Source organism: Silurus meridionalis, chromosome 12 (genome assembly GCF_014805685.1).
Source record: "Silurus meridionalis isolate SWU-2019-XX chromosome 12, ASM1480568v1, whole genome shotgun sequence".
Lineage (NCBI taxonomy): Eukaryota > Metazoa > Chordata > Actinopteri > Siluriformes > Siluridae > Silurus > Silurus meridionalis.
This window is the reverse complement of record NC_060895.1, coordinates 265,104-286,526: the sequence shown is the minus strand read 5'-3', so window position 1 is coordinate 286,526 and position 21,423 is coordinate 265,104. Positions and strand designations below refer to the sequence as shown.

Below are 21,423 nucleotides of genomic sequence, written 5' to 3'. Positions count from 1 at the left end.
CATTTCCAGTGAGTGCGTGAACAATTATGGCAGCAAGTTTCCTTGAGGAAGCTCCAGGTTTCCCTGGGTAATCATTAATTTCTGATCTCACTAATCAAGGTGTTTTATGTGAAGATCAGTAGATTTTGAAAGACTTAAATCAGCCCACCTGGATTTGGTTCCTCTCAATGCTTTTCACAAAAAAAATGATGCATTCATTCTCTAATGAAGGTCTTTCAGCATACCTGGCTGTATACCCTTGTCACCTCCAGCCAATCGGATGGCAGCTGCACAGCCGAGCAGAAATACCTCCTCAGGTGCGGTTTGGAGTTTGGAAGATAAGCGGCGAGGGCCAGCAGGAAGTTTGCTGTGATGCGAATGTTCAAATCCTGTCTGGTATAAACAGCCACCTGGTGCAGTAAAATTACAGAACTGAAGTAAAGATGTACAGATTATAACCCCATATAACCGAAAGAGGAGAATACAATCTGAAGCTATGTGCCCCCTGTAGGCACATCATGGACCCCACGCACTATATGAAACCATAAACATGCATCTGAAGCATACCTTGAGCAGGAACTCGGGATCACTAAGGGTGATGTCAGTGCCCAGGTCTTGTATAGAGGTCCATAAATGAACACTGGTATCCCAGCCCGACTGGCCTGGTAAATAATTCTTATGTAACAGGGAGGAGCAGACGAACTTCAGCAGCGTATACTGATTAAAGTAAAACACAAAGACAGTGTGAGAGAAGTCTGATTTAAGGCTTGTCCCATTTTCAATAAGAAGTGCGTAGTAGTCCATCATCAAGCCAAAAAAAAAAAAACATAGACGAAGGTTTTGCATAATGATATGAAAGTCAAAATAGCTTCTTTTAACGCTTTACATCTGAAAGCCAAAAAAAAAAAAAACACCTTCTTTTCCGCTAGCAATTCTGCGTCTCTGTCCGAGGTTGAGTCGAACTCTCCAAACCCTTCATCCACGTCGAGCATCTGCTTCTCCTCTTCCTCAGACAGCCTCAGATCCAGTACAGGAATCTCAGCTGGGAGCTCACCGTCAATCTGCATCTGTTCCTCGAGATCCGAGAACTTTAAATACAAATATACAGAGCAGCAGAAACTCAGTGTATCATTATTACAGGTCACATGACTGTATATTTGTGTTCGATCCAGTGAACATGATTATAAATACTCATCAAATCGAGAGGGTAAATTGTGCTCTGGAGTGGCACTATTTAGGGGAAAGGGTAGCTCAGGGGGTTAAGATGTTGGACTTCTTCTCAGAAAGCCACACTGCTGGGCCCTTAAACAAGGCCCTGAACCCTCACATGCTGAGATAATTGTAAGTCGCCCTGGATGAGGCTTCTGGCAAATTCTGTATATGTAAATCTGACTTAGTGGGCGGTTTATTAAATTATTATTACTCCACATGAACTTGTTACTCAATGGGAACTTCATTGGTACTTGAGAGTGTCTATCATGGCTCCAGAGAGATTTAATGGTGCTACAGTGCAACTTATTACTCAAGTGTGACTTCACAACACTCTGAAGCAATGCATTGCTACAACTGAAAAGACATAACCTTATGTTACTCTGTAGAGATGAACTGATAAGGGAATTGATAGTAATTCAAGACTGGCTTACTTATTTTGAAGCCAAAATATTGGCACTCAAAAGAGACTTATATTTGCTTTACATCTCCCTATATGTTTCAATTTATTCAGATAGAATGTTTTTTCCTTTTCTTGGGAGGTGGTAGCTCAGTGTTTAATCTCCGAAGGGTCATGGGTTCAAATCCCATCAACTCTCTAAGATGCCACTTGTAAGATGCCTGAGTAAACCCTATAGCTTCTCAGTCGCTCTGGATAATGGCGTCTACCAAGATACTGCAAATGTTTTCTCCAAAACAAGGTTTAATTCTCTATTTTGAATGTACATGAGGTCCTAGGAATTTTTACAGCTGATGAAGGGAAAACGTACCTCATTTAGCTCCTCGATGGATGATGAAAGATCGTCGGTGGAGCACGAGTCATCATCCTCTACTTTAATACCTCCATGTTCCAATTTCTCACTCAGACATTTTTGAGCTTCAGCACCAGAAGATGGCGCTGTGCTTTGGAGCAAGCAGCTCAGGGGTTGAGACGAGCAGAGAGAGGAGATAGTGGGAGGGTCGTACTTTAGATGAGGGTTTTCAGTCCTGAGCAGAGGAGAGGACAGCAGGCTGGATGAGATGGACAGCAGAGGAGAGGATGAGGCAGTGGAGGACAGGCTGGATGGACAGAGAGCTGGACATGATGAGGTCAGGTTCGCCCATGAAGGAGGTTGGAGGAGAGATGAAGAGGCCTGCTTCAGGATCCGGTTCTCCAGACTCTGACCAGTGCTGGGTGAGAAAGGCAGAGCCTCCATATCGGGAAGCGGCGTGACGTCCTTCATTTCTGCAGGAGCTCGTTTCTCCTACAGGTTTCTGGAGATTGGAAAGAAAGAGCAAAGATCATTTACTTAGGTGTGGAGACCTTTGGACTGTAATCAACTGACAGAGCAATTTGGTCAAATGCAAATGTTTGTACTCCCACACCACCACCACCACCACAACGAGTACCACAAAGATTTCTAGGCTTCACATAAGAAGAAAATGCACCTGGACGTTTAAGATTTATGTTAAAAACAATAGAAAAAAATGTACAAATGAAATTCATTCTTTTTCTTCATTTGATCCAAAATGTGCACATTTAGAGATTAAATTATCACAATCCCCCCTTTTATTTATCAGTTTTCAAATGTTTTTCTTCTCTGCTTTATATTTGTTTTTATTATTTCATTCAGTATGTTCCTTCAAACACGCTATATTGCCAAAAGTTTGCGGACACGTTGTCATAAGTGTCGTATGTGCTTTTTGCATTCCACATTTAGTCCCAATTTGCTCTTATGATTCCCTCCACTATTAGATGTTCCACTAGATTTTGGAGTGTGCTTCTGGAGATTTGTGCTCATCAGCCACAAGGATGCTAGTAAAGGCAGATACTGATGTAGATGAGGTGAGGAGACCTGGGGTGCAGTCAGCTTTCACATTAATCCCAAAAGTGTTCAGTAGGGTTGAGATCAGAGCTCTATAGTAGGCCACTCAAGATCTTCCTCTCAAAGCATGTAAATAATATCTTCATGGAGCTCGCTTTGTGCACAGGTTTGGGTGTTCAAGTAAACACAAAATGTTATTATACCGCATCCAAAGACTATAATCCTATACATTTGTGGTAACAGTTTGGAGAAGAACCACATATGGCAGGAAATGTCAGGTGTCCCAATACTTTTGTCCATATAGTGTAAGATTAGACAAAATTCAAATACGGTTCTACAAAGGTTTTAAGTTGTAAAAACATAAATAAATACATAAAATCATATATATAAAACAGAAAGAGAGATACGATTTAGTCAGTGTAAACGCTATAAATTGGATTGGATGGAGACTGGATTTGTAAAATGACAATATAATATTTTAGAAAATTGCTTTTGCCTAACACACAATCGAGCAGTAAATAATTGTAATTAATTATCCCAACAAAGAATCCATTCAGAGGTACAATTAAGGGTTAAATGTCTTGCTCAAAACACCTCTGATGTCTCTGGGAGTGCTGGAGTTCAATAAATTATCACTACAAAACCATAATGAATGAACAATTGGCTCAAATCAATGATCATGCCATCCTTTTAATCACCAGACACTGATCTCAGAGTGTGGTTTTTTTTCTGTAGCGTTGCACAACTCTGCCTCTTCCAGTCTACTGTACAAGCAAACGCTGAAATGTTTACCGATCTGCACAAATTATTCATTCTAATCCCTTTTTGTAGAATTTCTCTCACATTTAGCCAGTTTTCTCTTTTCCACTGTATGTTGTTTCATATCTGTTGGAAATGAAGCTTACTGACTTGATATACATTGAAACCCATGTTGAATTATTAGAATGAAAATCTTTTTTTATTTATTTATTTATTTTATATTTTTACAAATTAAATCCTGCGGCAAACAAAGTGAACAATCAGCTGGAACGAAGCATGGACATGCGGATTCTGTACAAACTATTAATAAAGGATTTTTAAATGTGACTGCTGAGAGTCACATTTTAGTCTTTTCACATAAACTGAGTTGATTAAGCAAATTATAGTCATAATAAATCATAGTACTTTGGATACTTAAGTACATTTGAAGGCAAATACTTTTGTACTTTTACTGAAGTGAAAGTTTAAAGGGACACTTCTACTTTTACTCAACTACAGCGCATGTTGGACGTTTTGGAGACAAGGTGAGGGAGGTGTTTGAGATGGTTTGAACATGTGCAGAGGAGGGACATGGGTATATTTCGGTAGACGAATGCTGAGGATGGAGCCACCAGAAAGGAAGAGGAAGGTCAAGGAGGAGGTTTATGGATGTGGTGAGGGAAGACATGCAGGTAGTTGGTTTGAAAGAGACAGTTGTAGAGTACAGGGGGGTATGGAGACGGATGATCTGCTTTTGGCGACCCCTAGAGGTGGCAGCCGAAGGGGAAAAAAAAGAAGTCCCAATGCTATATAATATGATTTACGTCTTTAAGATTTATTCTCGTGTATGAGATATGTGTAAAAAATCTTTAATTAAAATAAATTCAAGTGAAAATGGATCTGTTTCTGTCTCCAACCTTTTATAGTGCCCTTTTAATTATAGCCTGGTGACGTCATCACACGGGGCAGTATACAGAAAGTTGTTTATAAATAAAAATAGAATAAAGACATTAACAATACACAATCACCACATCTTCACCTCCTGATCTCATGATCCCAGCTGCACTTTTCCACCTGGAGAAAATCTATTTCCATTTGGCAGGCAAGTAAATAATAAACAACATGAAGGAAACTAGAAAATGCACAAACACGTGCAGTTTCTGGAAATGAAAAAAACATAATAAAGATAATAATAAAACACTTACTAACCTGTTCAAGTGCTGTTCTTAACAATCTGACCTGTGTTCAATGTGATGTCTTCAACATTTCCAAATCCTTATTTCCTGAAAGTGCAGAAGCAAACCACGCCCACTTTTACCGTAATGTACAATAAATACGAGCACCTCAATCCAGACCACACCAAACTTCTCCAGCCATGTGTTGGTCTTATATATATATATATATATATATATATATATATATATATATATATATATATATATATATATATATATATATATATATAGAAAATAGTGCCCTCTACTACAGACCACACCAAACTTCTCCAGCCATGTGTTGGTCTTATATATATATATATATATATATATATATATATATATATATATATATATATATATATATATAAGACCAACACATGGCTGGAAAGGGTGTTCTAATGAAAACACCAATCCTATGTACATGTGTCTCATAGTAATATATGCAACTGAACGGATATATATATATATATATATATATATATATATATATATATATATATATATATATATATATATATATATATATATATATATATATCCGTTCAGTTGCATATATTACTATGGTGACCTGCAGAAAATAGTGCCCTCTACTGGTTGGGTAATTAACGTTCTAATGTTCTAATATAAAAGAGGTCTTTTAATCTTTCCGCAATCAGACTGACTGACTTCTCCTGGTGTCGTTTTTAAGTGCTCGTATTTATTGTACATTACGGTAAAAGTGGGCGTGGTTTGCTTCTGCACTTTCAGGAAATAAGGATTTGGAAATGTTGAAGACATTACATTGAACACAGGTTAGATTGTTAAGAACAGCACTTGAACAGGTTAGTGAGTGTTTTATTATTATATTTATTATGTTTTGTTCTCATTTCCAGAAACTGCACGTGCATTTTCTAGTTTCCTTAATGTTGTTTATTATTTACTTGCCTGCCAAATGGAAATAGATTTTCTCCAGGTGGAAAAGTGCAGCTGGGATCATGAGATCAGGAGGTGAAGATGTGGTGATTGTGTATTGTTAGTATTTACACACCAGATTGCTGAATGTCTTTATTCTAATTTTATTTATAAAAACTTTCTGTATACTGCCCCGTGTGATGACGTCATCAGGCTATAATTAAAAGGGCACTATAAAAGGTTGGAGACAGAAACAGATCCATTTTCACTTAAATTTATTTAAATTAAAGATTTTTTACACATATCTCATACACGAGAATAAATCTTGAAGACTTAAATTCCATCAGCAAATATTTATATAAGAGAATATCTCTTCCTGATAATAGTCTTTTTCTTCTTCATCTTCCAGCTGCTCCTATTAGGGGTCGCCCCAGCGGATCATTCGTCTCCATACCCCCCTGTCCTCTACATCTGCCGCTTTCAAACCAACAACCTGCATAATTCCCCTCACCACATCCAATTACCTCCTCCTTGGTCTTCATATTTTCTTCCTGCCTGGTTGCTCCATTCTCAGCATTCTTCTACCGATAAACCCCATGTCCCTCCAAAATGTCCTACATGTGCTGTCCCTCTACTAAACTTGTTTCTAATCCTGTCCATCCTCGTCACTCCCAACGAAAACCTCAACATCTTCAGCTCTGCTATCTCCAGCTCCACCTCCTGTCTCTAAACCATACAACATCTCAGGTCTCACCACAGTCCTATAAACTTTCCCTTTCACTCTCACAGATACTGTTCTATCACAAATCACTCCTGCTATCACTCTTCTCCACCCACTCCACCCTGCCTGCACTCTTTTCTTCACTTTATAATCCACTTGTGGAGCATAAGCACTAATGACATTTATCATCACCCCTTCAACTTTCAGAAACTCTCTTCACCTCCACTACACTCTTACTGTACTCTTCCTTCAGAATCACCCCTACACCATTTCTCTTTCCATCCACACCATGATAGAACAGTTTAAACACCTCCAATGTTCCTGGCCTTACTTCCTTTCCACCTGGTCTTCTAAACACACAACATATCCACCTTTCTCCTCTCCATCATATCAGCTATCTTTCTCCCTTTACCAGTCATAGTACCAACATTTAAAGTACCAACCCGAACCTCTACTCTCCTACACTTCTCCTTTCCCTGCCGTCTCTCCTTCTCCTTCGGCCAACAGTAGCCCAATTTCCACCGGTACCCTGTCGGCTAACGATACCTGTGGTGGTCGTTGGTAACCCGGGCCTCGACCGATCCGGTATGAAATTCTCATTCCTGATCCGCATATTTGATTTGGCACATTTTACGGTGGATGCCCTTCCTAACGCAACCCTCCCCATTTACCCGGGCTCGGGATCAGTAACTGAACTAATCAGACATCTAATCTGCTGAACATGTTGTTCTGATATCGAGGGAAGTAATCATAATGTGTCTTTCATTTGCTGTATTAAGTTTCTTTAGGAATACCGGTCCTAAACATTACCGGTTTCTTTGTGCTCCTTCTTCTTCACAATATGTTGAATATCACATATGGAAACCCCAGTCCCCCAGCCTGCAATGAGATCTTTTCCTGGGAAAGAACTTGCTGATGCAGAGGAATACCTTGTTATGTTACTGTGCTCAATATATATATATATATATATATATATATATATATATATATATATATATATATATATATATATATATATATATATATATATATATATATACAGTGGAACCTCGGGTTACGAATTTAATTGGTTCCGGTACTTTATTCGTAACCTAAAAAGTTCGTATCCCGATACGCATGGATAGAGCGTGGGTGGCGATAAGAAAAGAACTGATTGCCTGTGATTTTTGGTGCTTGACGTTCATATCCCGAAATTTTGTTCGTAACCAGGGCAAAAATTTTGATGAACTGCGATTCGTAACCTGAGTTATACGTATGCCGGGGCGTTCGTAACCCGAGGTTCCACTGTATATATATGTATATATATATATATATATATATATACATATATATCTCCATTAAGCTCAAAAAGTAAATTAGGAAATGTATACAAAAGCTTTTTAATTCCAAAAAGGAACTGGACCTGTATGTTATAGTAAGTGTTTATAAGTGGCACATTAATTTGCAACACTGATTTAAACTAAATCTACCATTCCAGCCAATCAGAATCGAGTATTCAGACTGTTTATGGTTTAAATCGCTTTTTTATTTTTTATTCGTCTTAAAACCAAATGTTTCAATGAATAAACTGTAGAGAGACTGTCTTTACTTAAACGTTCAATTTGTTTGCTGTAGCGTCTGATTTTAAAAAGCGATTCGTTCATTCTGATCATGGAACTGAAAAGTCAACAAATCAGTCATCATCCATTATATGGGTTCAAACAAACTGTATATCAGGCCAAGAGGTTTATTACCACCAGATAAGAAACAGCATACAGGGGAAGAAAGCAAAAGAAGAAATTGGCCAAATTCAACATAAAAAAATTGTAGAGAGAGAAATTCAACAAAAAGTGATTAGAATGGTTGGTTCACTTGTGTAGATTGCTAAACATTTCAGTGTTTGCTTGCACAGTAGACTGGAAGAGCCAGATCTATGCAACACCACAGAAAGAAAACACACCCAGAGATTAGTGTCTGTTGATAAAAGGATGGTATGACTGTTGATTTGAGCCAATCGTTCATTCATTATGGTTTTGTTGTGATAATCTATTGAACTCCAGCACTCCCAGAGACATCAGTGGTGTTTTGAGCAAGACATTTAACCCTTTATTGTGCCTTTGAATGGTTTCTTCCTTTGAATAATTAAAATGTAAAATATTTACTGCTTGATTATGTATTAAGTCAAAGCAATTTTCTAAAATATTAGTCATTTTGAGAAAGAAATCCAGTCTTTAAAGCTTTTAAACTGACTAAATTGTCTTTTTTTATTGTCTTTTTATTTTTTTTACAACCTTTTCATTGTAAAATGTTTTTACCGTCGTATTTTTTGTTTGTTGAATCCTATTTGAAGGAACTGACTGAAAAACCAATAAATAATGTGTAGTTCATAAGTGCTACAACCCTAATTCCAAAAAAGTTAGAACACTGAGTAAAATGTAAATAAAAAGAGAATGCAATGATTTACAAATCTCATAAACCCATAATTTATTCACAATAGAACATAGAAAACATATATCAAATGTTATTTGACATTTGTTACATTTGATATTTAACATTTGTTATCATATCAAATGTTAAAACTAAGAAACTTAAGGAAAACCTTTTTGGAAACCATGGACACCATGTCTTCCGGCCTAAAGAGGAGTGGGATCTTCTATTAGCGCTCAGTTCATAAAGCAGCATCTCTGGTGGAATGGGAGTGCATTAGTGCCCGTAGAACTGGTAGCTTGCAGTTTTGGGAAGTCTCCATCAATGCTGAAAGGTATATACAGGTTTTAGAGCAACAAATGCTTCCATCCAGAAAATGTATTTTTGTTTTATTTTGAATAAAATAAGGGTTTATAAGATTTGCATTCTTCATCACTGCAGCTCACTGCATTCTGTTTTTATTTTCCCTGTATTTATTTCACCCAGTGTCTCAACTTTTTGGAATTGAAGTTGTAGAAAAAGACAATAAGTGACAATATGACACTTAAAGAAATAAGGCAGAGAAGAAAAACATGGTAAAGTCTTAGAAATGGTATATAATATTAATTAGTGTTTGTGGTGGCATCAATAAATTCGTATCAGGTGTGTGGAACTTTGTGCACCTATAGGATAAAATAAAGAAAAAATAAATGTTTTTTTTTTAAGCTAATCTAAAACTTTCAGGTACATTTCCACCTTATGCAAAATCCAGAAAGCTTTTGGTGGTGGGGGAGTACAAACATTTGCATTTAAGTAAATTGCTCTGTCAGTTGATTACAGTCCAAAGGTCTCTCTTTTACTGCACTATTAATAAAGGTTTGCTTGGTATGGAATGAGAATACACACCCACTCCAACCGAACACACCTAAGTAAATGATCTTTGCGCTTTCTTTCTAATCTCCAGAAACCCGTAGGAGAAACGAGCTCCTGCGGAAATGAAGGACGTCACGCCGCTTCAGTCCGATTCGGACCCCGATATGGAGGCTCTGCCTTTCTCACCCAGCACTGGTCAGAGTCTGGAGAACCGGATCCTGACGCAGGCCTCTTCATCTCTTCTACAACCTCCTTCATGGGCGAACCTGACCTCGTCATGTCCGGCTCTCTGTCCTTCCAGCCTGTCCTCCACCGCCTCATCCTCTCCTCTCCTGTCCATCTCATCCAGCCTGCTGTCCTCTTCTCTGCTCAGGACTGAAAACCCTCATCTAAAGTATGACCCTCCTACTATCTCCTCTCTCTGCTCGTCTCAACCCCTGAGCTACTTGCTCCAAAGCACAGCGCCATCTTCTGGTGCTGAAGCTCATAAATGTCTGAACGAGAAATTGGAACATGGAGGTATTAAAGTAGAGGATGATGACTCGTGCTCCACCGAGGATCTTCCATCATCCATCGAGGAGCTAAATGAGGTATGTTTTCCCTTCATCAGATTCCCAGGACCTCCTGTACATTTAAAATGGAGAATTAAACCTGGTTTTGGATTAAACATTTGCGGTTTCTTGGCAGACACCATAATCCAGAGCCACTTAGATTTTTCTCATTCATATAACTGAGCACCTAGTGGACTTAAGGGCCTTACTCAGGGACCACAGAGTGGTGACTTAGTGTGGGTGGGATTTTGGCTTTTGACCTTCGGATCCAAAGTCTGACAGTGTAGGACAAATAGACAATACACAAAATATTACCACCAGAAAACCTACTGTGTTATACAGTGGGGTGTGCAGTTCCCAAACCAGGCAGTGATGCAGCTGCTCAGGATGCTCTCGATGGTCCCTCTGTAGAACATAGTCAGGATGGGGGGAGGGAGATGGGCTTTCTTCAGCCTTCTCAGAAAGGAGAGATGCAGATAAACTTTCTTGGTGATGAAGCTGGTGTTGAGGGACCAAGTAAAGTTATCTGGCAGATGAACACCAAGGAATTCGATGTAGGACCACTTCCCAAGAAAAGGAATTCTTATATTGAGGATTTTTTAAATATATATAATATCTAAACAAACTGGATCATTTATAAACTATAAGTTTTTATTGAGTACCTTGAGTAATTTGTATCAAAAAAAGGTTGTTTTGGAGTAATTTGTCTTTCAGTAGTATCAATACATTAAGTCTTTTTAAGTCACACTGGAGTTACAAGTTATATTGTAGTACCATAAATCACTTATGACTCATGATGAAGTTTGATGAAGGTACTCCGGAGTACCAATAAAGTTTTCATGGAGTAACATTAAGTTCATGTAGAGTAATGATAATCCAGTAAAGCATCATTGTCACTTTGGATGAATGATAATTAGTGGTGGTGGGATTTGAACTCATGATGTTCTGTTTAGATGTCCAACAGCTACTCTACCCCCAAGGTGTACCCTGGAATATTGCTAAAGCACTCTAGAGTACCTGTTAGACCTTCCATATGTATAATCTCTGAGTAACTGTATTGTCTGGGTCATGACTTGAACCAGAGTAGGCAGTAGGAATGTCACACCATAGCAGGATGTGTTAAGGAGGCCAAAGTGTAGAAATGCAAAAGCAAAGATACACAGGTAAAAAAAAATCTTCTAAAAAAAAAAATAAATAAAAAAATAAAAAATCTTAAACAAACATTCTTTACCAAAAAATGTTACTATAATAAACTCCTAAAAAAACCTAATTGTAGTTAAATACTGAAATTGTTGCTATTAAAATACTTTTAAATGTGTTGTCTAGTTTTAATAATTCTATTTTTAATACTGTCAATTCTCTTTTACTCTCCAAATTTCTGACTTATTTGTTCTATTTGTTATTTTTTATAAAAAAAATACTATTTAACTTTTTTTTTCTTATCCTTTGATTTATTTATTTCATTTTAAAAATTTGAACTACGGGTGTAAATAAGTCATTATTAATGTGTGCACTTGATACTTAATTGCTGCTGCTCTGTATATTTGTATTTAAAGTCCTCGGATCACGAGGAACAGATGCAGATTGACGGTGAGCTCCCAGCTGAGATTCCTGTACTGGATCTGAGGCTGTCTGAGGGAGATGAGAAGCAGATGCTCGAAGTGGATGAAGGGTTTGGAGAGTTCGACTCAACCTTGGACAGAGACGCAGAATTACTGGTGGAAAAAAAGGTGTTTTTAAACGTTTTATTCATTTATCAGTTCGTCTCGGCTTTCAGATGGAGAACGTTAAAAAAACCCATTTTGACTTTCATGGTGTTACGCGAAACCTCCGTCTATGTTTTCTTTTGGCTTGTTGATTACTCTACTGTGTACTTTTTATTAAAAATGGGACGAGCCTTAATTAAAATTTTCTCTCACACTGTCTTTTTGTTTGTTTTTTAAATCAGTATAGGCTGCTGAAGTTCGTCTGCTCCTCCATGCTAGAAAAAACATATCTTCCTGGCCAAACAGGCTGGGATACATGTGCTCCTGTGTGGAGCTGTATACAAGAGGTGGGCACTGAAATCACCCTTAGTGATCCAGAGTTCCTGCTCAAGGTATGTTTCGGATTGCATTCTCCTATGTTGGTTATATGGGGTTATAATCTGTACATCTTCACTTCAGTTCTGTAATTTTACTGCACCAGGTGGCTGTTTATACCAGACAGGAATTGAACATCCGCATCACAGCAAACTTCCTGCTGGCCCTCACCGCTCACCTTCCAAACTCCAAACCGCACCTGAGGAGGTATTTCTGCTCGGCCGTGCAGCTGCCATCCGATTGGCTGGAGGTGACGAGGATATACAGCCAGGTATGCTGGAAGACCAGATCCATGGAACCCATCCTCATGTTAATGTTAATTAATGTGATCTCTCTGACTAACTGTAGCATATGGTTGTTGATGCCAGATGATCTGATTTAAGTCTTTCATAAACTATTGATCTTTACATAAACTCCTAAAAAACTCACATCCAGTGAGTTTCAGACTGAAACACCTTGTAGATAGGTAAGATCAAAAACGAATGATCACCTGGGGAGCCTGGAGCTTCTCTAAGCTAAAACTTATATTTACTCTTTACATCTAGTATATTATATATTATATACTCATGCTATTGTAATAGATGCAGTATGCATTGTCTTGCTCAAATATGTAAGAGCGTCCCTGAAAAAGAAATGTTTTCTAAATGGAAGCTAGAAATGCTGATGAAATGCTTCCACCTGGAAAAGCCTGTTTATAGATTTCAGCATTGATGGACCCTTTCCAAATGTGCAAACTGCCCATTCTACAGACACTAATGTATTCCCATACCATCACAGATGCAGCTTTTTGAACTGAGCGGTGATAACAAGCCAGATGGTCTCTCTCTTTAATCCAGAGAACATGATATCCATGGCTTTACACAGGAACAGAACAGAATTTTCCTCAGTACATCTTAAATTAGTTTAGGCCCAGAAAGGATGGCAGCATTAAATAATAAAAAAAATAATAATAATTTTCCAGACGTTTTGACCTCGGTTTTTAATTCACAGTTTGTTTAGTTTGTTCACAGTTTGTTCAGTTCGGGGGAAGAAATGCAAAACATAAATTCACTTGTCGTTTTTTTGTTATCGTGGTTTATTGTTGTTAACATTTTGAACAACACACACACACACACACACACACACACACACACACACACACACACCGGCTCACAGAAAGCAGGTCAGCTCATACAATAAAGCAGGTGTGAACATAGTTATGTTTCATTTCATGTGGTTTTTGTTGTGTCAGTGTTTTAGCACTTCTCTGCCCTCGTGCCTGAAAAAAGCTCTGGCTGACAAATTCAAGCAGTTCAGTGAGTATCAGCTGGCCAAGTACAACACTCGCAAACACCGCTGTAAACACAGCAAGAAAAAACGCAAGGTATTTACACACACACACACACACACACACACACACACACACACACACACACACACACACATATATATATATATATATATATATATATATATATATATGCGCATTGTCATGACATTGATAAAACAGTGATCAGAACAGGTATATTAATGTGTGTGTGCGTGTGTGCAGGAGGTGTCTCCCAAGAAATGGCTTGAATGGGCAAAGATTGTCTCAGTAGACCAACAGGATCTCAAGAAACATGTGAGTGTTTGCCTTACGTCCTCATATCGTTTTCCTTATAGTTATAGTATATTATTTCCTTATACACTTCTCTATGCCATTATATCAAACGGACATCACTGCACTGAACGTACCAGGTTTTAGAGAAAAGAACGTAGGATCATACACTGATATATCTGGGCTTTTTATTAGTGTTGATGGTTGGATCATATATTTTTGGGAAAACATTATATAAAGCCCATGTTTATACAGTATCAAAGCCCTATTTGTAGTTATTTATAATCAAGCATTACTGTTATAAATACATTTATAAAGACACACCAATAACTTTACTTTAATTTGAATAATAGTTATATTAGCCTTGAATAGCCCTGAATAGTCAAAGATTCGATGCTTTGATAGGAGCCTGATTCAACTACCTGTTAAATCTTCACGAGGATTGTGCCATATCGGTTATATGAGGGTGCTTAATGTCTAATTTTACAAAGAAAACCACTTATATCGTAATATGTTGCGCTGTACTGGGCAATTTAGCCGATTTAATTTGTTTCGCCGAAACGTCAAATGCAAATCCTTCAGTCGGCTTTATATTTTTTAATCTTGGGCTCCATATAGTGGCTTTTTATAATTAAAAATAAAATCAAATACTATATGTAACATTTTTTTTTCAGAATTATTACAGAGCAATAATTATATCTGGGATCAATGTCTGGTTTGTTGGTTGACTGTGTGTGTGTGTGTGTGTGTGTGTGTGTGTGTGTGTGTGTGGCTTTAGGTGCAGTCAGCTCAGCGGGTTGCAGCAGATAAAAAAGTAAACGAGTTCAACATGAAGAAACTGATTAAACGCCTCCACATTAAAGAACCGGCCGAGCTCGTCATGAGCATCCTCGGGAAACGGTATGTCCTGTAGTGCTGTAAGTCAGAGGTCCACAAACTTCAATCCATCCTCCTTTGTCTACACAGCTGATACACAAGAATTTGTAATTTGCCAACCAAAACTGGTGTACAAAAAGTTGGAGACCCCTGCTGTAGTGTGCAACAATAATACTGAACAAGAGTCCAAAAAGTGTGTGTATATAAGAGAAAGTGTGTGTGTGTGGGTGTGTGTGTGTGTGTGTGTGTGTACAGGTACCCGACGGATGTGAGGGCGTTTTGGCGCAGTGGGCTCAGTGGGGTGTGGCAGAGTGAAAGAGCCAATCAGAGGATGAGACTGAAGCAGCCGGAGACGTGGGAGACGCGACTGAGTCAGGAAGGAAACAAAGCAGAGACCTGGGAGAAGCTCATAGGTCTAAATAATCCACCTTTTATATATTATTCGTCTTATATATCATCATTTCCTATCAGTTTGATACTGAACCACTTCGTTCTTGTTTCACACGTACGTTACAGCAGAAATGTCAAGGTTTATATTCTGTCACGTATCCACCGTACACGTCCCTGTGAATGAGCTGAAACAATAATGAACAATATGCCACGTGTGTGTTAATGTAAACCTGTGATCTTCAGCTTCACTGCTGTCAGAGCGGCTGTTCCAGAAAAACTAATCATCACCTTCTCATCCCAATCCAGACTTCAGGCCTGATTTGAAATGCACTGTGTGTTTGTAGATAATAATTCTCTGCCCTTCATGGCCATGCTGAGGAACCTGAGGAACATGATCACACAGGGCATCAGCAACAAACACCATGACAAGATCCTCAAACGACTTAACTCAAAGGTCTCTTTCTTTCTCTCTCTCTCTCTCTCTCTCTCTCTTTCTCTCTCTCTCTCTCTCTCTCTTTCTGTCTCTCTCTCCTCCTTCTCTCTCTCTCTTTCTTTCTCTCTCTCTATATATATAATTTTTTTCTCTCTCGCTCTCTCTCCCTTTTCTCAATGCTTTTCCTCCCTCTCATTTTCTTATCACCTTTTCTTTCTCTTGGTTTGCCTGTCTCTCTGTCTGCCTTCCTACATTCCTCTCTCCTTCTCTATCTTCTTCCCTTTTCTTTGTCCTTCTCTCCCTCACCTTCCTCCTCCTTTTCCACTCTCTCATTCCCTCTCTCCTTTTCTCTTTCATCACTTACCTTTTCTTTTCCCACTTGCTCTCCTCCTCTCTCCTTCTCTTTCCTTCCCTCTCTCCCTTTCTCTGTCCTTTCCTCTCTCTCTCTTCTTCCCTCTCTCTTTCCCTCTTTCTCTCCTTTCCACCCTCTCTTTCCCTCTCTTTGCCCACCCACCCACCCGTTCCTACCTTTTCTTTTCTTCTGCTTCTCTCTCATTCCTCTCCCTTTCCCTCTCTCCCTTTCCTTCTCTCATTCCTCCCCTATCTCTCCCGTTTCCCTCTCTCCTTACTCTTTTCTGAATGTTCACTTTTAATAATTGATTGTTTCTATGCAGTATTCCCAGTTCTATCTCTCTCTCTGACACACATTAATAAGTTATGTGTGTGTGTGTGTGTGTGTGTGTGTGTGTGTGTGTGTGTGTGTGTGTGTGTGTGTGTGTGTGTGTGTGATTTCAGTCCGCTGTGATCCAGAGCCGTCAGTTCCCCTTCCGCTTCCTGTCAGCGTATAAAGTCGTCCTGAGTCTGAGCTCATCAGGTAAAAGTACAATCTCATTCTACAGGAAATGTCCTGAAGTGCACTTAATATACTGTAGACTTTTACTGAATGGAACACGGCCTCAGTGACGGTGATCATTCTGGTAATGCTGTTAAATGTGATGATAAATGATGAAATAACGACAAAAAAATCAATGACAATGAATCCATATAATTTTATACGATATAGATAATATAGATATAGTCATATTTATATATTCTCATGCCACACCTTTATACTGTTAATACCTTGGTCAATTATGTGCTTTAATCTAGTAATATAATCAGTAATAATAATTCGTTAAATATTTCTTACAAGCAATTACTTTCAAAACTTTAATTTTTTTGTTAAATGTGATGATTATTGATGAAATAACGAAACAATCAATCTGTTACAGTTTTAATCAAATCATTGCCAAATGGCTGTTTATTAATTTATTTTTATTTCTATAAAATATACAGTATGTTAACTAACCAAAGGGTTATACTTTTTGTTGTTTTATTAAAATTTATTTAAAAAATGGCACTCATTTTAATTTTAGAATAAATTAATTTTTATATTATAAATGAATCTCCAGCCCAGTCACCTACACTGCATTTAAATTTACTCTTGGCCAATTCAGTTCTTATCTCTAGCACAATTTCACTGCACATTTATTTATTTTTTTTTTTTGAAAGTCATATTTTCATCACTTTGTCTTCAAAAGCACTTTCAGATCATATCTGTGCTTTGTTCTGTTTCAGTCGGTGGTGGTGTGAACGTGAAGACCAGCAAAAAGGAAACCTTGCGTAAGATTGTGAGAAAGATCCCGAGGAGCAGTAACTTCAGACACATTGACTGGTTGACGATGAGTCGTCAGAGGCTACGTACTGCACTCTCTATTCCGTTCATACGTGGGGTCTACAACTCAAATATCAGAACGCAACAGAAAAACAGGTCTGAATTAAATCTGTTATTTTTTATTGTTTGATACATGTTGCAGTCAGTGAAGTGATTCTTCTGATTATACTGCTACAGGTTAATGGTATCAATGACCTCAAGGTGGCACTGTGGGCTAAGTATTCGCATCTTGATGCATAACCAGTCTTCAATATATTAAACAGATGTTCTTTTTCTGTTGTGTCTGCAGGAGGTCACAGCTCTACCTCTGCCATGTTAATCTGTATTCTATGTCACTCTCAGATCACGCCTCGCTCTCTAGCGTTGTGATACGTCATATTCACGTAGCAGCAGTGGTGCTGAGAGAACAAACTTGAGAAACAGTTATAAAACATTGGTCACTAATTATTTGGTCACTTTCTAAGTAATAGAAGTATGGCGCAACTACTAATAATTATATATAAATTATATATATACAATTATCTTAAATACAATGCATCGTGATACAAATGCCAACTTGAATATGATACACAAATGTTTTAAAACGTTTATGCTGATGCGCCGATGCGAATCGGTGAATCTTACCATCCCTAATATATGAAGATCTACAGTATATGGTTCCTCCCACACCTCGATAGGATGCTGTAACATACCATGTTCCCTTCACTTGAGCTAGGAGATTAAATGAATCCTTCTCTCTGTGCTTTGCTCAGACTAAAAATTCTCAGTCTGGAGCTGCTGCAGCGTTACGGTGAGGCCTTGGACAAAGCCGTACAGATCTCCTGCAAGCACAACATCCCTCCTTTGTCAGGACACACACTCATCTTCTTCATGTCCTTTACTTCGACTACTGGAGTGAAAGGAGCTGATTTCTGCCTCCCGCCCGAGACTTTAAACGAAAACATGGAGAACACAAACCTATCGCCAACGGTAAGGAAACCTAATGCCATGGGCTACGGGCATTACCTCATCCAAAGCACAAAGCCATGCATAGACTAAAACACATTTACTTGTATGGTGTTTGGCAGACTCCATCCTTAGTGGTTTATCTGATTCATACAACTGAGCAGCTATTGGGTTAAGGGCCTTGCTCAGGGGCCCAGAAGTGGCATATTGGTGTGGCTGGGATTTGAACTCATGACACTCTCATCTATTTAACCCAACAGCTGCCCTGATTCATGTAATTCTTAGTCAAACACGTATTATTTAGATAATGAGGTCGAGGAGAGAGGTCACATGACTTGTTCTGTTTTTTTTAGATGATGGAGGTGTCATTGCTCCTGGCTATGATGATCCGCTACTGCAGCGAGCACACACAGTTCGTCCTGGCAGACAATGAAGGTTTGCAGGAAATCCAGGTTGAGTCAGGTGGGCTTTTGGAGAACGTGAGGAGAGTGGTCAAGCTGATTGAGGTCAGTCTGTCTATTTTTAATATATACTCATTTTTGCATCTTTTCTGTTCATTTTTTTTGACCAGACTGCCATTAATGATGTCATTTTAATAATTTAGGATTCTATGTATATAATTATACCATGCTATGTCTGAATAGTGGATTCTGATTGGCTGGAAGGACGTGTGAGTTAATTCTGCATTCAATGACTCTTGGTGTCTTTTCTCTCTGTCAGGAATTTAAAAATTTGCCTCAGAAGATGCTTCATGACCACTTCTTCTCCAAGCTTCTTGAGGAGAAAACAAAGGTCTCCACTCAGCGTATATATGAGTGTACATGAGATATCTACTGCAATTTTTAATATCATATTTACATCGCTATTTTAAATTTTTCAGGTGGATAACATTATCTTTATGGCAGATTACATGTCTGATTATGTACTGGCCATGATGTCGGTTGAAAGATTTCAGAAGGCCTGCATCCGTAAACCGTTATTGGTGAACATTTTGCTCAATCAAAGGTAAGTTCTGTTTTGTTTGCACCTCATAGAATAAATACACTATATGAGCAAAAGCATTGGAAGTGGAAGATCTCCTGCTATTGAGTTCTGACCTCAAACCTACTGAACACTTTTGGGATGAATGTGAAAAGAAGCACTTCTTTGGTTTGGCAAACCTATAAGCTGTTATAATCAGTTTAACATGAATTCAAAACCAATTTTCTTATGTTTTTATTTTTTATGTTAATCCTTCTAAACTTTACTTCTTTAATATATAATATTATAATAAATATAATTTATTGTTATAAATAAATGCTTTTTAACATACAAAATGAATAAAATAATTCTTCAGAGGAAATAAATACCCCCCACCACCCCTATTTTATTTAGTTATTTAAAATGTATTTCTTGAACTTTTTTTTTTTCTTTTTACTTTATTTATTTATTTATTTATTTTTTACTTTTTTTGTAAAACACATTTCCATTATTTCCTTCACTACTTCTATTCAGAGATTGTTTTTTTCCCTCACGACCACCTCCTTTTCCCAATTTAATTTGATCTTGAATTTGGAAAGACAATAACAACGAGAAACAAACATACATACATTTTTTTTATATGCGAATCATTATTTTTTTAATTCAGGACTTATTATCTGTCCAATCCTGTTGATGTATTTGTGTTCACTTCGTCTCTCTTCTTGATTTGATTTTTTGTTCAGGATTGCTAACATCGATTCCTCAGATGATCCTAAAACACTGCACCTGGACGGCTTCAGTGAGCAAATCCTCAGGTAGTGCATAATATTGATGATATATGATTGCATGCTACATGTACAAATATAGATTTATAAATACTTTTACACACACACCTATGTATGTATGTATGTATGTATGTATATGTATATGTGTGTGTGTGTGTGTGTGTGTGTGTGTGTGTGTGTGTGTGTGTGTGTGTGTGTATATATAAATATTTACAGTGGTGTGATTTCCTGATTTCTCAATTTTTGGCATGTTTGTCACACTTTAATGTTTCAGATCATCAAACTAATTTAAATATTAGTAAAAGATAACACAAGTGAACACAACATGCAGTTTTTAAATGAAGGTTTTTATTATTGAGAGAAAACACAATCCAAATATTTTGGGGTATAAGGAAACACAAAGTTAATTAATAATTTTCCTGCAGGTTTATTTCCGAGTTTGGTTCCTCAAGACTTTTGGATCACGTGGAGCAAATGGACAAACTGCACAAGATTCCTCCTCCAACAGGATCTACTGCAAAACAGGAAAGAGCCGCTGACATCATGCCCCTGCCTGCAGTTCCTAAACTCAGGTACCTTCACAATCAACATTATTAACAATTAATTAATACGTATGTGGTGTTCTGGAAAAAAGGTCAGTTATTAAATGTGTTAGTTTTGTGACAAAAAATTATTCTAAAATTCTGCATAAAAAAGGACCAAAGAAGAGAGGATTATTTTTTTTCCCTCCAGTGAGGTCATAAAAATATGTATGTGAAAATGAAAAAAAAAAGAAGGAAATGTACATAAGACTATTAAATAAAAAATTTAAACAAATTGAAAAAGCAGATGAAGATAAATGGTTATGTTTTAAATAAATGTTTTATATTCACACAAGAAGATGTAAAGTAAAATGAAAGAGTAGTTAAAGAAACAAGGGAACATATAGAAAAGGAAATGTAATAAAAAAATAATCTTTAAAAAAATTTTCTAGGAAAAAAGGGAGAAAAGGGGGGAAAAAAGGAAATAAATACTTTTACACACACACCTATGTATGTATGTATATGTGTGTGTGTGTATATATAAATATTTACAGTGGTGTGATTTCCTGATTTCTCAATTTTTGGCATGTTTGTCACACTTTAATGTTTCAGATCATCAAACTAATTTAAATATTAGTAAAAGATAACACAAGTGAACACAACATGCAGTTTTAAATGAAGGTTTTATTATTGAGAGAAAACACAATCCAAATATTTTGGGGTATAAGGAAACACAAAGTTAATTAATAATTTTCCTGCAGGTTTATTTC

General features: G+C 37.5%; 2 protein-coding genes across 2 annotated transcripts in view; one reads left to right on the top strand and one right to left on the bottom strand.

The window, feature by feature from the left end:
* Nucleotides 1-5,048, bottom strand: part of LOC124394819 (telomerase protein component 1-like) — a gene marked incomplete at its 3' end in the record, with an annotated part of 35,017 nt that extends 29,969 nt beyond the window's left edge. Inside the window, exons 1-5 of the mRNA XM_046863295.1 lie at nucleotides 4,941-5,048; nucleotides 1,959-2,442; nucleotides 894-1,067; nucleotides 547-696; nucleotides 225-389 (exon numbers count right to left, since the gene is read on the bottom strand). Coding sequence (XP_046719251.1) covers nucleotides 225-389; nucleotides 547-696; nucleotides 894-1,067; nucleotides 1,959-2,411 — 942 coding nt within the window. The remainder of the gene's footprint in view (nucleotides 1-224; nucleotides 390-546; nucleotides 697-893; nucleotides 1,068-1,958; nucleotides 2,443-4,940) is intronic.
* Nucleotides 5,049-5,661: 613 nt separating this feature from the next.
* On the top strand, nucleotides 5,662-20,729 carry LOC124394818 (telomerase protein component 1-like). Its single transcript, XM_046863294.1, has 18 exons — nucleotides 5,662-5,769; nucleotides 9,910-10,408; nucleotides 11,926-12,099; nucleotides 12,318-12,467; nucleotides 12,557-12,721; nucleotides 13,682-13,813; nucleotides 13,982-14,053; nucleotides 14,808-14,929; nucleotides 15,161-15,318; nucleotides 15,640-15,749; nucleotides 16,524-16,602; nucleotides 17,346-17,538; nucleotides 18,195-18,411; nucleotides 18,741-18,893; nucleotides 19,108-19,179; nucleotides 19,268-19,392; nucleotides 20,091-20,162; nucleotides 20,558-20,729. Exons 2-18 carry the CDS (start codon nucleotides 9,941-9,943, stop codon nucleotides 20,727-20,729), a joined length of 2,634 nt encoding a protein of 877 aa, XP_046719250.1. The 5' UTR covers nucleotides 5,662-5,769; nucleotides 9,910-9,940.
* Nucleotides 20,730-21,423: the final 694 nt, after the last annotated feature.

What these genes read in the sequence shown, in the direction of transcription:
- LOC124394818 (XM_046863294.1), top strand. Translation starts at nt 9,941, where the DNA reads ATGAAGGACGTCACGCCGCTTCAGTCCGATTCGGACCCCGATATGGAG. An exon ending in CCATCGAGGAGCTAAATGAG is followed by an intron (nt 10,409 to 11,925) that starts GTATGTTTTCCC and finishes TTGTATTTAAAG; the next exon opens with TCCTCGGATCACGAGGAACA. An exon ending in CCTGAGTCTGAGCTCATCAG is followed by an intron (nt 16,603 to 17,345) that starts GTAAAAGTACAA and finishes GTTCTGTTTCAG; the next exon opens with TCGGTGGTGGTGTGAACGTG.